Raw genomic sequence first — 15,725 nt, forward strand, 5'->3', positions numbered from 1 at the left:
AAAGGACGGTCTGAACAAACTCCCTCCCTCACGGCCGGGAGTAGACCACAAGATCGAAACGAAGGAAGGCTTCATTCCGAAGTCTTCTCGAGCCTACCCGCTCTCACCAAAGGAAACCGACGCTGTCAAAGCATTTTTGGACGAACACCTCGCCAAAGATTTCATCCAACCCTCGAAGTCTCCTCAAGCTGCTGGATTCTTCTTTGTCGGCAAGAAGGACGGGTCTCTCCGCCCCTGCCAGGACTACCGATACATCAATGAATGGATGATCAAGAACACATACCCACTCCCTTTGATACCACCCTTGCTTGCGAAACTCAACAAGGCGCAATGGTTCACAAAGGTCGACGTACGCTCAGGATACAACAATATCCTCATTCATCCCGACGACAGGTGGAAGGCCGCGTTCTCCACCTCATACGGGCTCTTTGAGCCCAAGGTAATGTTTTTTGGATTGTGCAATTCACCCACCACCTTCCAAGCTTACATGAACCAGACATTTTCAGAAGAACTGAACGAAGGATGGTTAATCGTCTATATGGACGACATCCTGATCTTTTCAGATAACCTGGACGAACACCGGCAAAGGACCCGCCGAGTGTTGGAGAAACTCCGCAAAGAGTCTCTCTTCCTCAAACTCGAGAAATGTACTTTCGACTCTCAAGAAGTCGAGTACCTCGGTATGATCATTTGACCTGGACAGGTCGCTATGGACACTGCCAAGCTGAAAGGCATCAGCGAATGGCAGCAACCCTCTTCGGTCAAGGACGTGCGGTCCTTTCTCGGATTCTGCAACTTCTACCGTCATTTCATTCCCCACTACTCCGACATCGCACGCCCTCTCCTCGACCTAACCAAGAAGGAGATCCCCTTCTCTTGGTCCGATTCTACCGAAGCTTCATTCCAGCATCTGAAGAAGCTTTTCACCACTGAACCGGTTCTGCGGAACCCCGACTCCTCGCGACAGTTTGCACTTGCAACTGACGCCTCGCTCTTCGCGACCGGAGCAGTCTTGCTCCAGACGGATAGCAATGGGGATTACCACCCCTGCGGCTATCTCTCCCAGTCCCTCAACGCGGCCGAATGGAACTATGAGATCTACGACCGGGAACTCCTTGCCATCATCCGAGCCCTTCAGGCTTGGAGGCACTTCCTCGAAGGAAACCCTCACCCGGTCATTGTCTTCACAGATCACAAGAACCTGATCTATTTCCGCTCCGCACAACGACTCACCCGACGACAGGCCCGGTGGCACCTCACGCTCACCAACTTTGATCTGGAACTTCACCACGTTCCGGGAACAAAGCTCGCTGCACCGGATGCCTTATCCCGCCGTCCGGACCACGCTATAGCTGGTCAGGATAACGAAGATCGTATCCTCCTCCCCAACACCCTGTTCACCCGTCTAATAGACGCTGAACTCGCAGACGAGTTTCAACGACTCTCTGATGACCCCTCCGACCAGACTGTGAAAACAGCCTTGGACGCCCTCTCCGGGGTGTGCGCACCCCCCATGAAGTCTGCACTTTCCGATTGGAGGTTCACCGATGGTGTTCTCTTCTATAAGGATCGTGCCTACGTTCCCCCCGACCTCCGGCATCGCGTGTTGTCTCTACATCATGATCACCCAACCGCCAGGCACCCCGGGCGTTCCGGTACTGAATGGAACATCAAGAAATCCTACTGGTGGCCCAGAATGGGCTCCTTCATTAGGAAATATGTTGATGGCTGCGCCATGTGCCAGCAGATGAAGGTCAACACCCACCCCACGACACCTCCCCTCACCCCGATACCCTCCTCGGCCCTCCGGCCCTTCACTCAGGTTTCAGTTGATTTAATCACCGACCTCCCCGAGAGCGCCAGCTACGATTCTGTCATGGTCGTGGTAGACCATGGGCTTACGAAGGGGGTAATTCTCTGCCCTTGCAGAAAAACCATCACAGCGGAAGGAGTAGCTGAACTTTTCTTCAAGAAAGTGTTCATGCGCTTCGGACTCTATGACAAGATCATCTCGGACCGAGGCCCCCAATTCGCCTCGAAGCTAGCAAAAGAGCTAGGACGACTTCTCAACTACCAAGTCGCACTTTCCACTGCCTACCACCCTCAGACAGATGGCCAGACTGAACGGCTCAACCAAGAGCTCGAAACCTACCTCCGGATCTACTGCTGGACGACTCCCTCCGAATGGGCAAAGCACTTGCCTATGGCCGAATTCGTTCATAACTCCCGACGACACTCCGCCAGAAATGCCTCCCCTTTCTACCTCATGATGGGCTATGAACCACGAGGCATCCCCCATCTCTTCCCCGACTCTACCCTACCAACCGCCGAAGACCGAGTCAAGTCACTCGCCAAGATCCGTGAAGAAGCCCTTGCTTGCCACAGCCTCGCGCAGCAATGCATGGCTGATCGTTCCTATGGCCAGCGTTACAAGCCATGGAATGTTGGTGATAAGGTATGGCTATCCGCCACGAACCTAATCACCGGATTCCCTTCTAGGAAACTCGCCCTGAAACGATATGGACCCTTCCCAATCCAGAAGGTCCTCTCCCCCATCACGTTCCAGCTAAAGCTGCCTGCCAGCTGGCGTATCCACCCCACGTTCCATGCCTCGGAACTTTCCTCCTATCAGGAGACAGACGTGCATGGACCGAATTTCACCGAACCTCCTCCCGATCTTATCGATGGAGAGGAACACTACGAAGTGGAAGCTATCCTCCAACACAAGGGTACCGGATCGCGTCGCCGGTACCTCGTGTCTTGGGTTGGCTATCCTGCCTCCGAACGAACGTGGCTCCCCGAAACAGAATTGAAGTCCGCAGCGGAGCTCCTGAAGGCGTATAAGAAGCGACTCAAGATCGCTTCAATCGCCATCTCATGTTGATCAACAAACACCACTGCAACTTCTCCTACCGTCCTCACTACACGAGGGCTGACCCCACCGACGAACCCATCCACACCGACACCAAAACCTTCCATCGCCAACGAATCCACAATCGCCACCGCCCCACAAAACCCAAACCCATCGACAAACAGCGACCCATTACCCAATACCCCACCTACGCCACTACCCAAGGAAAGACGCTTCACTATGTCGGTCTCAGCGTCGTCTGTTTCCTCGCACCGATCCGCTACCTCTCATGCGTCTGCCTCCGACCGCGACCCGACGAGCCAGCCAACGCATGGCCATGATAGGCCCTCATACACCATCTTCCGACGACCATCCCTTCGCTCAGTTGTCCAAGACAGGCAACAGGCCTACTGGGAAGCAGTCATCTGCGACCCCCAGTATGCGATTCGACTCGACAATTATCTCAACCGCACCAACGACGACATAACCATGAACCTCGTCCAGGCCTTCAGGGCCACCGACGCCCTCACCGGCGATATCGCCAGGATCGACCTGGCTAGGGAAACTTCCCTATCCACCGTCTCGACCAGATATAACCAAGGCAAGATCAAGCGAGCCTTGCTAAATCTGTTTGAGCTCAGGAACTTCCATGCCGCTGTCATGGCCGTCGAGGAGGAGCGGGCATTTAATCCCCCTCCCGACCCGCTCGCAGTCGTCGAGCGTGCTGTCTATGACAGAGCTCCGACCCCCTTCCTTCCCCAACTACCCCGCTCTGAATCACCAGAGCAGATCCCCAACGTCACCCAGTTGACCAATCCCGAGATCGACCGTCTCTATAACGAATACGAACGCGAGCTTTACGCTCCACGTAACCCCTCCCCCATCCTTGATGTCAACACCATCTCTATCACCATCCCAGAGTTGGATGAATGCCCTCCTGAACCACCTATTCTCAACCCCGACGATTGGGTACCCACCGAGGTGGTCCCACACCTTTCCATTGGTTCTCCGGAACCTCTCCCCACTCTGCAATGCCGAAATCACCGTGCTCGTGCATGATCCATCCTGTCCTTAGGACTACCCCTCTCCCATGCGCATCGCCCGCGCACCCAGAACTTCACTAGGCACTATCCCCGCGAGGAAGCCCAGGAAGATGCCATCAACGACGCACGTCGTAATGCCACCGAGACCACCCAGGTCTACCGCAGCAATGTGGTCTGCCGCCAGTGTCGTGTCTACGGACACAAACAGAAACACTGCGCGCAATACTTCTGCCGCATTTGTGGGCAATTTGCCCCAAAACATCTCACTCCTTTCTGCCCTCGACTCGACGGCAGAAAGATCCTTCGCCGTGGAACCTCTTCCGACCGGTTCTACAGGGACATGCAGCAGCTCGAAGCTGCGTATGACCAGGACGCTGCTCGCCTTGAGCAAGAACGCGAAGAGAACGCAATCAAAGCCGCCTCCTGGCTCGAAGATCTCGACTTCGACCCCGCGTGGTATAACAACCAGGACGACTACGTTCCCCTGGACGACGATTAAAGAGTTCGTGGAACTCTACCTTGAAACGGGGGTAATGTTACAAGTAACATCGGCTACATGGCCCCCCTATCATTTTTCCCCTTCGTCCTCGCCCTCGTATGCTTCCGGCTCGTACTTCTCTACCGACTATCCGTTGACCGGATCCTCGGGACCGTTCCCGTCCCTCATCCCCCTCCTATCGCACCAACGTGCGCACGTGCCTTTGGGCTATGACTCGTTCTGACTCGTGCCACCAATGTGGCTTTCCTTATCTTGTCTTATCTTTCCTTTGACTCGTGCATGCTGCACATTGTATCATTTACCGTTGGCTCGTTCCAACGTTTCTCGGTCTCATTCCGCATTCGACCTTACATCACTAATCAGGCTCTGCTACTAGCGTACCTATACCCTTTCCATTTCCCCTTTGCCCTTACCTACAGTACGGTAGCCTTGCCCTTAACCCTTTCCACTTAGTATAAGTAGTCGGTCACTCTGTACTAGATTCCCTAACTTGAATCTACTCAATCTTCCCTCAAACATACTTCTTTCCGAAGCCCCCTCAGCTTCGGTCTCTTGTATCTTTTTCTTAGGTGCTCATCACACCTAAGTCTACCTCGATCGACTACCTCATCGTTCGGACAAGACTGTCCTTACTTTGAGAACGTCAGTGACTTTGAAGACATCCGTCTTAGAAGTCACGTGACACGCGCGTCTCTGATATCTGCCGACTCGACGTCGCCAGTCTCAGTCGCTACACCGGACCCTTCCGGTTACGTCACGAACGTTAGCGGACGACGCCCCTCTTAGGGCTCCGCGTAACAGATCTATTTGAGTGCGTAACACGATGAAGCTCACGGTCTACACGAGGTGTCAGCTGTCATGCTGCACAACTTCAGAAAACTGGCGAATCTTTAATGGCCCTGACAAGGCGAACGAAGGCATTGAATGATCTTTATATAAGCAACTCTGAAGAAAATCCAATGGTTCCTTCGCAACTCAAGAGAACCAGGAAAAAAGTTGCAGTGTTTTTTTTTCAATTTCATTAGAAGTTATCTAGCTAACAAACATTTGTCAGGCCAGCACTCCAAAGGATCCTGTTGAATCTGATTCTCCATGCCCAGAGAGTGAATGTGCTCATCTCTATGTGGCCCACCCTTCAGATAGGTTTGGTTTCAAGCCATTGCAGTCACAGTCCCAGGCAACCCAGCCCACCAGTCACACTCACAAGGAGGCTACCAGCGAAGTCACAGAGTGGGATTCAGAAAAACATAGGAGACAGGGAGACATCGATGATTTTGATGAGTCTGGGAAGAGTGCCGATGAACACGAGATGCAAGATGAAAGACGAGCCATTGTCGATGATTTCAGGGAACAGGATGATGATGAGGACCTGATGGAATTTGATCAAAGCCAGTCTGGACGCGAAGATAAGGATGAAGGTACAATTCCTTATAATGTCCTTAAATGCCATCAAGTGAAGAACGGATGTCATAAGGCTCCTTCCCTGACCCATTTATCAAGCGTGCACCATTGCTTGGAGAAATTATGCATTTGCTGATTTGCTCTAGTACTCTTGCAGCCACACCCTGACACGTAACACCTCTGTTTGTTCAAGGTCTCCTCATCAATGTTCACCCAAATGTGTAAGCTCTTATTACTTGAATTTTGTTGTTTCTGATTTGCTATGCTATAGGTGTCTCGTCAGTCCCCTGAGACACATACTTCTTCCACTTGCCTTAAGTCTCCTCCGCGTGCACATCGAAAAGTGCCATCTGCAAAGGCTGGTTCTGCTCATGGGTGAGTTCAACATTGACATTTACTCCCTCCGCTCGCTCAAAGTATCTGCATCCAAGCATACCTCATGGTTCTACCTCCCACGGATTATCTCCTCCTCGGCGCTCCCCTGCTTGGTCCACAAGCATTTTGGCTCGCTCAAGGCCCCATTCAAGCAGAGGTCGTGATCCCACCTGCCGCAGACTGTCTCCTCATCGCTCTCCCAGTGGCTCAACAACCATTCCCACTCGCTCAAGATCTCCTCGCTTGGGTATATCCCATGGTTCAACCTCCCGTGGTTCAACCTCCCGTGGACTGTCTCCTGGTGGACGTCCCTTGTCGCGACCACCACATAGGCAAGCCACTCAATCTGATCGCAAGCTTTCTCATACCCCTGCTTCAAGCCGCTCTTGCTCTCGTATTCACAGTCCTATGCCCCAATCAAGGAACCAGGATGAACAAACAAACAAGCAGACTAACCCTTCGAAACTGGGATTTTATCCACCATGTTGGCAAGCATTTCTCCAAGCAGCAAAATTAGAAATGCGCTTACAGGCTGTTCTGACGCATCCAATCCCAGAGCATAAGGATGTGCTACAACTTGCGCGAGAAGTCTTAGATGTGGTATTGTGGAAGTACCATTCAAAGAAAATCAAAATAGAGAACGGTAAGTTCTAATTCACCAGAGCATTACTGTCATTTGATGTCCGTTGTCAAGGCTATTTCCCAGAGTACAGGGCACAGATGTCATTCCTCGTAAGTCCTGAGTACTAACTGTGAACATGCTTGCTGATCCATCATCAGCTCTGTGACGACTTGTTCACATTTCGCACGGAGCTCAAGAAAATCATACTGTCTATTGCCAAACAATTATATGGCATCTTCCCCAAAGGCAGCATAGCGCAGAAGGATGCCATACAATGACACGTTGCTGAAGCAGCGTCTAAGCTGATTAAGTCCGGCAACTATCTTCGACTCCCTGACTCATCAGAGGTTAGTGATGACATTATGGGGCAGCGTATTTATTTAAGTATTGATTCATTTAGGGTAAGTACAAGAATTTTGTTTCACAGGTTCTCAAGGACGCATGTCTCAACTTCTACTATGGTCATGGCAAAAAGGCCCTCAAGTTGACTGAAGAATTTCAAAAAAAGATGCCCATCAATGCTCTTGTTCTCGTAGGCGCAGTTGTATGCTTTTAAAAAATTCATTCTTAATGCTGTGCTGATGAGTCAACCGGTGAAGGGTATTCTATCTGGGTTCCGCGATACAGGCACAGACAAAGTCCCTGACCTGTCCACTGATAAATGCAGGTCCGATTTCGACTCCCTACAAAAGTCGGTGGACAAAGTAATGGATGTCCCCGAGCATCGTCAGGAACTGGAAAATATGCTAGAGGAATGGGCTGATGTGGGGATGATGGGTGAGTTTAGGGACAATTCTGACGGTGCCGCAGGTAGCAACGATGTCAACATCATCTTATAGTAGTCTTGTCTTTACTTAGTAGTATCACATTATTTGAATAGAATGGCTGCAGCGCCTTACTAGGCCTGTATAGCATATCCATTATGTTTCGTCTGTGCAGTGCTATTGAGTTTGTGTACTGTGTCTAAACTGTATATTGTGTCTAGCTTGTGTAGTGTGTTCACATTGTGACCATTTGTATAGATTGTAAGGCCTTGTGACAAGCTTGTAAAGGAGGGACTTTGTTGTGACATTGTAAAGCTTGTACAGGGGCTCCCTAGTTTGCTGATGATGCTTCTGTCATCCTGATATACCAATGATATACTGCTCTAAGTTTGATCCCTCCCTGATATTCTGTGCAATACACACAGTCCACTTCGAACGCATGGTCAATGGAAGGAGCTTGTCGAGTCCATCATGGATTCATGTATACATTCAAACTCCTACCCATTGGCAGTGTGTTGAGAGTACATCCGAGTGCCGCCACACAAACCAAATACAACCAACAATAATTCAAACAGCACAACTTTGGACTCTAACACACTTGGCCAACTGGCACAAGTTGTAGTGACGCAAAGGTTGTATCTATTTGTCCCTCCAAAAAATACCTTCAAATAGTCGCCAGTGCACCCGGGCGTGACGCAGGCATATTTGAATAAACCTTTGATATAATTATTATTGAAATATAATATTGATTAAATAAATAAACTGTAAGGGAATTAGCAGCGCAGTGTGAGGAGAACATGAGGCATAGTAGTCAGCAAGTTCATGATAAAATGAGTGCTGTCATGCATGAACTACTGTTGTACAATGAGTCTTGCAAGTAGACTATCAAAGGTGATGCAGTGCCTGCAAGATAATGGCCTGTCCACCTCAACCTTCATGAGCAGCATTCTCGAAAGCAGCCATGTCGAACACCAGGATGCAAAAATCTCACTGACGCCCAACACAAATCAGTTGTGCATGTTGCTGAACGCTAATGAAGACTCACATCCGTCCATATTCTCCTGGGCAATTGCCCTCGTGTGCACAGAGTTGTGTTGAGAAGTTGTTGAACTCGGTCTCCAACAGCACGGCCTTCATTTACTGGCAACATCAGTGACCATGGGAACAACTCAAGATGCTGCTCCTTGATCAACTTTCAACAAAAATGAAAACTGTTGCCCCACACCTTTGGAATCTAATGATGGCCCTTCTTGACAGCAGGGTTAACCACCAGCACAAAATGCCAGGTCCCTTGGCTGTGGGGTCATTTTTCTTCTCAAGCTGATGCAAAGCTGACTGAAGTTGCCAAGTACAGGGGGTGATACCAAATGTACTGTGAATGACCGTCTTCATATTGGTCAAATTTGGTACTTTGAATTGATGGGCCAACATTGTAATGCTAAGGACCCACTTGCATGGTGGCAAGACAACTGCCATACTTATCCGACACTACATCAGATGGCACTAGACTATCTAGGCAATGTCATGGGTATCCGGCACCCACTGTGGGTTGTGGGTGTGGGTACCCAGGGGTATGGGTGGGGGTAGGCACTTAGGATACCCACACCCACACGGTGGGTATGTAGGCAAAAAAATTATCAAAACACAACTTTGAACTTTGGTTCAGTAGTGTTCAATCCCTATGTTACTGATATGTTAACTAATTGATAAGTACTACTACAACATTCATTAAGATATCTAAGTGTGTAGTATTAATCATTCATGTCATACCCATGGGTATACCCTCTATGGGTGTGGGTATGGGTAGCCATCCCTGGTACCTATGAATAAACCCACACCCACACTGGTAGGTGTGGGTTTTTGGTGGGTGTGGGTGGGGGTATCACCACAGATACCCATGGGTATACCCACGTCATTCCCTAAGACTATCTCTCCATCCCAGGTATGCCATGCTTGAATCTTCTTTCAACCAATCAGTACTTATTATCTTGCTCAGCGACATCAACTGCGGTCGAACGTGTCTTCTCACAGGCTCAGCAGCTCCTTCACTTTACTCACAACCAACTCACACCATCAACAATTTGCGCCTTTCTCTGCCCTGGAGCCTGGGGCAGAAGTGATCTTCTGGCGATGGAGGACCTTCTAGCCTCTGTAAGGAGTCAGAAATGGAAGTGAAGCGAAGTTGAGGGTGAGAAGGATGATGAGGAAAAATAGCAATACTTATTTTATTGTCCTAGTCGTTAATACACTCTTCTTGTTAATGTACCCGCGGTGCTTACGGGTCGGTGTGTACCCTCACGGTGTTTACAGTTCGGTGTGTACCTGTACCCGTGGCGGGTGCGGTGTTGGCGGGTACGGGTACAGTGTTGAGTTTCCGACCCGCGGTGTTACCCATGCAGAACCCTAGATACTTAGTACTTACAGTGTTGGTGATAGAGCAACCTGATTGAATGTTGGAACAGACTTATCGTAAATAACGATGTAGTAGCATGATGGGGTAGAAATAATCTGGAAGTGACTACTAGTTTAGTTTAGGGTTCAGGATGCAAGCACTCATATTTTGAACCCTTTGAAACTAGGGCCGTTTGTGACAACTATTTAGTATAATATCGTAGCAGTTTCACAATCATTTGCGCTGTAACTACTAGGATGAGCTACTGATACTGTGTCTGTGTGAACTCTGTGAACCCTTTAAGTCTTCATTCAACACACGATAAATGATTTCAATCAACTAAAATCTTGCAAATCGCAGGCAAACATAAGCCTTTGGTAGTTCCACAATATCTCCAGTCCAAGCCTCACCTCGCTCTTCACTGTGCATGTAGTCAGCTTGCATTGGGCCACAACTCATGCTCGTACCTTGCTGTAAGTATGAGTCGGAATGGTCACAGGTCATAGCCGCATCATGAGGTTTTTGAGGTCTTGCCATAAATTTATGTTCTTATGTTATGCTGAGCCAGGATGTGGGCTTCATGGCGGGTATCAATCAGGGAAACGTAACTCACGACAGAGCATTCTGTACTAGTAGCACAATCCAACCGAGGTGTCACCTTCTCCTCCAGGTCACAGTCTCCGTTTTTGGCCATCGTACCTCAAACCTAGAACGGGCAGCATGGCACTTACTATCACTCAGTGATTCTGTGGCTATAGTGCTTGATAACGGAAATGAAAAATTCAGGGATTGCGCACTTTATTACCACTGGCAATTAGTACTAAATAATGTGACTGGGCAGGCATAATAAGTAGACCGGTGCTAGACAATATTGTGGTCAGTTATCACCAACAACTTTGGGGTAGTGCAGTCACAGCGCAAACCAGCAAAATGCGTGATTTCGAAGGCAGGGATCCGAGAGGCAGGAAAAATATACCCTAGATAGAAAACCAGTTCCTGGTATTTTGTTATCATTCGAATCTTGCTTGGTTCCTTCAATCCTTGTCAAACAAAGTACCGACAATGTGTGAGGTGCCGGTTTCCCTGAGTTGTTCGGAAGTCACACATCTAGCTAGGTGAGATTTTTCAGTTTCTCTTCATCGGGGCCAGTAGCATTGACAGTAACACGCACATATGCATCTCAAACACCCTGTTTGATGACAGAGTAGGGCGCTCAGGTGCATGCACAACTGTTTTGGGGAGAGAAGTACTCTGTATGTACCGAGTCGCAACAAGTCCCATCCAGAAGCACTGCTGGTAGAACTGCCGCTGAAAGACTGGCATTCGATTTGTGAACATGTTCCATTATGTAAAACCTTAATGAAATTCGTGATTTGTGAGATGTATAAAATTACACACAGCCTGTTGCACGCTAACCTGCACCTGGAGGTAGGATCACTTCAATATCCACAAGTAAATGAGGTTCTGACCGACTTGATCTGACCGCACTGATATCCAAATAGGTCCTGAGAGCTTCGTGCCGGCCTTAGTGAGACGCCCATAGTGGATAGAGTCTGGGACATTGTTGGATTGTGCATATGTCGAGGGAAGACGGCTCAAGATCAACTCAAGTCTTAGTCTCAAGATCGAATTGATGCTGTCTAACATGAACCAAACATGCACAAATAAGGGCGCTGCCTTCGAATCGAATCTGAATCGTGTCCAGAAAGTCAGGGATTTGGCCAGTCTGGGACAGAGTCTGGGACAAAGTATGGGAGGAAGTATGGGAGAAAGTATGGGACATCAGCACCTCCAAGCGGAATCCAAACTCCATTCAATGTTTCAAACGACCATGTCAATCAATCCCACCAACGTGCCCGCCAGTCACCGCCGCCTAACATCTCACTGGAATATTAATGCTGCATGTTCATGCTTCGCCTCAACTCTGCCCGCCACAACTCTGCCCGCCACTCTCCTTGCTCACTCATCTCCTTACCCACCCCTCTCCTTTTTGAAATATTCATACTCCACTTGAAGGTGCCGATATTAAGGACCAAATCAATATATGACATAGTAATGAGCTTGTTCTGTTGCTGTATGGCTGCAAAAATACTCGCAACGACCATGGAAGTAGGTCCTTAGTGTCATTACAGACATTAAGGAAGCGTGAGGAACAGTGACGGAAGTCAGTCCTTGGCGCCATTGCAGACAGTGAGGAAGTGTGAGAAACAGTGACGGATACAGAATTATTCATACTCCGCTTGGAGGTGCCGATGGGCTTGCCGATGTCCCAGACTTTGTCCCATACTTTGTCCCAGACTTGCTCCCAGACTTTGTCCCAGACCGGCCATTTCAGAGACGCCCTCATCGTGTCTGGCTCAAATGCAGGACAGCTCAAGGTGTAGGATATAAAACTGACAAGGCATTAGTTTCCCCTCTCCAAGGGCACACCGACTATGTTCTGTCAGTTGCAATCTTGCCGGACAGAAACTGTACCGTCATATGGGGTAGTGCTTCCCCAAGGAATGAATGTGCTCAACTGTAAGCATCGATGCGGTGACTCCAATTACATAAGGCCCGTCTGTCGGAGCTGATGTCTGTAGAGTGAAGGCGCGCGGAGGGATTGGGGGCAGAACTGGAATGCGATGGACGCTTAAGGGAATGACTCCGCGAACGTGACAGAACCCACTCTGTTGGGAGCCGATCTAATACTTTGGACTGCTAATTGTGCACTACATACACTCACTCTAAGTTTGTCGGTTGAAGGTGACTAGCCTACCGGGTACCACGATGGCATCTGATTTTTGTAAGATAGTCAATCCGGTATTCTCTGAACCGAAATCACAGAAAAGAGAGCTCCAGGCAGCGCTCGTTGACAACCATGACATCCTCATATCCCTATACACCTACAACACTCCGGACGACCGTGAAACCGCGTCAATGGGTGCCATTCGAGCCTCATGAAGGGCCCGACAAGGTCCCATCCCTGCCCTTCAAACCCAGGTCCAATGACTTACTCGGCGTCTACAACATCAGCACTCATATCATACCTGCAGCTAATCCCAGAGTCACTCCAAATATTCCAGTTCCCAGGCCACCTCCTCGCTCTTCGAAAAGGCCCGAGAGGGATATCAAGAAACTAGGGCTTGAACTCATGGAACAACAGGCCCAACAAGGAGAGGACCGCTGTTCTGGGGTCACGGACGAAAGGCTGCTGTGGAATTGTGTCAACCGATATGTGAAAAAGGACGGGGAGGACAAAGTCAGAATGAAAGGGATCACTTTATTCCTTGTGCACGCAACAGGTTTTCTGAAGGAAGTGAGTCTTGTGGTGCCTGTTCATGCGTACTAGGAATCTAATCTGATCGTGTTTTAGATGTGGGAGACCACCCTATGCTATCTACTACCTGCCTGTGGTGTCATAGACGAGATATGGTCATGGGAGTCCGTGCAACATGGGGACTCTGCTTTGTTAAACCGACAGAATCTCAGTGGTAGCTGTGAGATGCAGTTTCTCAGACCTCCCGCTTGGATTTAATCGAGAACAGTTGATTGGACTGACAATGCGAGAGACATTGCAAACTTTCTCGTCAATTATATGCCAGAAGAGGTAGAAACATCTCTCCCCATTCAACTTCATCGACTTCCTGCATCCATCGGTGAATCACGTCAAAAGAGTGGTTTCTCCTCCCGGACCTTGGTCGTGGTAGGACACTCGTTTGGAGGTTGCTCGGTGTATGTTATTGGCGGTTCAAGTTCGGAGACCTGTCGAATCTCACAATATTGCACAGGACGTTCACTGCGTTGCATTTCCCTGCCTTGTTCTCTTCGATGATCCTCGTCGACGCGATGATCGATACTTACCAAGAATTTGCGTGGGAACACACGCAGTACTTGGTCGGGGCTTCCTCGATAAGGCGCGATCAATGGCCATCACGGTGATTAAAATTTCGTTACGCTCTTATGTCGGAGTAGTACTGACTATGATTACAGAGAGGACGCTCTGCGTTCCTTTAAATCTTCACCCATGTTCTCCGCTTGGCATCCCGACGTCCTTCAACTCTATGTTGACTTCGGACTGTACGAGGATGATAGCGGAGGCGTCAAATTGAAAACGTCCCCCGTTCACGAGGCCATTGTTCTTGCGAACCCACGAACTAGCCGTGAAACCTGGGAATTGATGGAAACGCTTGACGAAAGTATTGAGCTACTATGGATTCTTCCCGGAAAACTAAGCCAGGATGTGTAAGCCTAGACGGCAGGACCAAGTTCGCTGACTGATAGGCGTTATCCGACAGGTCGATGCTAGTGGAAGTGAGGAAGCAGCGTGCTTGGCGCAGGCCCGCAAATTCATCTAACATCATCTTCAAGTCGTCTGGCCATCTCGTCTGTATCTCGTCTTCAATTGTCTATATGACTAACGTAATTGTGGCTTAGATTCCTCAGGAGTCTCCAGAAGAGCTTGGTATGTTGACATAAAGGACTAATCGTTTGCCATCTAAGTGTCCACACAGCGCAAGTCATCGCCGACTTTCTGCTCAGGAAATACGTTATTTCCTCAGGGAAATCAAAGCTCTAGAATCGTGTATAAGAACGAGCCGGAAACTTTAGGAACCATCACGATACTCAAACTTTGACTAGGCCCTGGATAATACGATTACATAGAGCATGACATTCGTAATTTCCAGAAACTGAAAGTAAATGGGGAGAAAAACGAATCACTAGCTAATTGTGAGTAATTTAACGGAAAGTTATGAGCAACCGTCGCCAAAGATCCATCATATTGTATGCAAGGTTGTAGGAACCCAGAACTTCAAATTCGAGCTCGCTCCAAGACTAAAGTCGCGCCGCTGGTACCTCAGCCTGAGTGAAGCTATAGACGGGCAACGTCTTCCTAAATTCCTCCCAGCACTTATCCGATATGATGGGTGACGATACGTATGGCTCAACCTCCATCGCAGTGAGCAACTCATCCAGGCGAGGCAAAGCTGCCGACAATGCAGCATCCTCCATATGCATGATGGCCTTCCGCGTAAACACGCCATGTTCCACATACCACGCGGCATCTGTCTTGATCGCATTGATGATATACAGATCGGCGAGACATTGGGAGACCCCTTGGTCGACGGCGGCGTCATAGGCCATGCGGTGTCCCATGGATTCGACCATTTGCTGACAACGTGGCTGCGCATATTGCATCGACGCTTGCGTGAAGTCGGATGAGGAGGAAACTGTCTCGGTTGCCTCATCGAATGACGAGATTTCGTGCATCGCAACTTGCAAGTGGCCCATCTGTATGTGTCGAGATAGGTAACTCGTACGTTTGCGCCAGGGTATCTGCCACGAGTCCTACGATTTATCTGTCAGCCTTTGGTTTGCATGGACACGATGTACTGTACTGACGCATGGAAAGTCCTGAGATTTTTATTAGTATCAATCACGTCATCGGAGCAGGCTAAAAGTCACCTGCTTAAAATGTCACCTTCAGCGATGCTAATCCCCCTCATCTCACTCTGCGAAATAGATAAATTCTTGCTCTAACATGACTGTCAGATAGAAGACGTACATAATGGTTGGACAACCGATTATATTCGAAGAGGCCTTGAGCTTCCAGTCTTTCAGACAATGCGCAATTTGCATCTTGTGCATGTTGAACCATGACTGCTTTACAGCAAGCCGCGACACCGTGTCGCACACGAACATCAAGACTCTTGTCCATGAAATGTTCGATGCCCCATTTGTAAAGCGCTCTTAGAATGAATGCCTGAGCGATGGCATGCAGTCAAGGGAGCTGTTGCG

At 49.1% G+C, this 15,725-nt stretch overlaps 4 protein-coding genes across 4 annotated transcripts; 3 read left to right on the plus strand and 1 right to left on the minus strand.

Annotated features, from left to right (window-relative positions):
• Positions 1 to 5,286: 5,286 nt before the first annotated feature.
• F5891DRAFT_1188831 (uncharacterized protein) lies at positions 5,287 to 7,069 on the plus strand (the record flags this gene model as incomplete). Its single annotated transcript, XM_041367045.1, has 8 exons — positions 5,287 to 5,394; positions 5,448 to 5,811; positions 5,988 to 6,015; positions 6,066 to 6,169; positions 6,226 to 6,563; positions 6,620 to 6,812; positions 6,864 to 6,901; positions 6,950 to 7,069. 8 exons carry the CDS (start codon positions 5,287 to 5,289, stop codon positions 7,067 to 7,069), a joined length of 1,293 nt encoding a protein of 430 aa, XP_041225719.1.
• Positions 7,070 to 7,145: 76 nt separating this feature from the next.
• Positions 7,146 to 7,630, plus strand: F5891DRAFT_1188832 (uncharacterized protein; the record flags this gene model as incomplete). Its single annotated transcript, XM_041367046.1, has 4 exons — positions 7,146 to 7,163; positions 7,219 to 7,335; positions 7,391 to 7,568; positions 7,602 to 7,630. 4 exons carry the CDS (start codon positions 7,146 to 7,148, stop codon positions 7,628 to 7,630), a joined length of 342 nt encoding a protein of 113 aa, XP_041225720.1.
• Positions 7,631 to 12,608: 4,978 nt separating this feature from the next.
• F5891DRAFT_1146014 (Alpha/beta hydrolase family-domain-containing protein) lies at positions 12,609 to 14,758 on the plus strand. The gene is made up of 10 exons (XM_041365019.1): positions 12,609 to 12,692; positions 12,742 to 13,245; positions 13,303 to 13,426; positions 13,475 to 13,661; positions 13,718 to 13,864; positions 13,920 to 14,171; positions 14,225 to 14,312; positions 14,364 to 14,391; positions 14,441 to 14,566; positions 14,619 to 14,758. Exons 2-9 carry the CDS (start codon positions 12,808 to 12,810, stop codon positions 14,503 to 14,505), a joined length of 1,329 nt encoding a protein of 442 aa, XP_041225721.1. The 5' UTR covers positions 12,609 to 12,692; positions 12,742 to 12,807; the 3' UTR covers positions 14,506 to 14,566; positions 14,619 to 14,758.
• Positions 14,759 to 14,762: 4 nt separating this feature from the next.
• F5891DRAFT_952725 (uncharacterized protein) lies at positions 14,763 to 15,708 on the minus strand (the record flags this gene model as incomplete). Its single annotated transcript, XM_041375128.1, has 3 exons — positions 14,763 to 15,240; positions 15,393 to 15,439; positions 15,493 to 15,708. Coding segments are annotated over 3 exons (741 nt in total), but the record flags the coding sequence as incomplete, so codon positions are not given.
• Between the last annotated feature and the right edge of the window lie 17 nt (positions 15,709 to 15,725).

The sequence above is a fragment of the Suillus fuscotomentosus genome (assembly GCF_016647785.1).
Source record: "Suillus fuscotomentosus strain FC203 chromosome Unknown F5891scaffold_28, whole genome shotgun sequence".
Taxonomy (NCBI): domain Eukaryota; kingdom Fungi; phylum Basidiomycota; class Agaricomycetes; order Boletales; family Suillaceae; genus Suillus; species Suillus fuscotomentosus.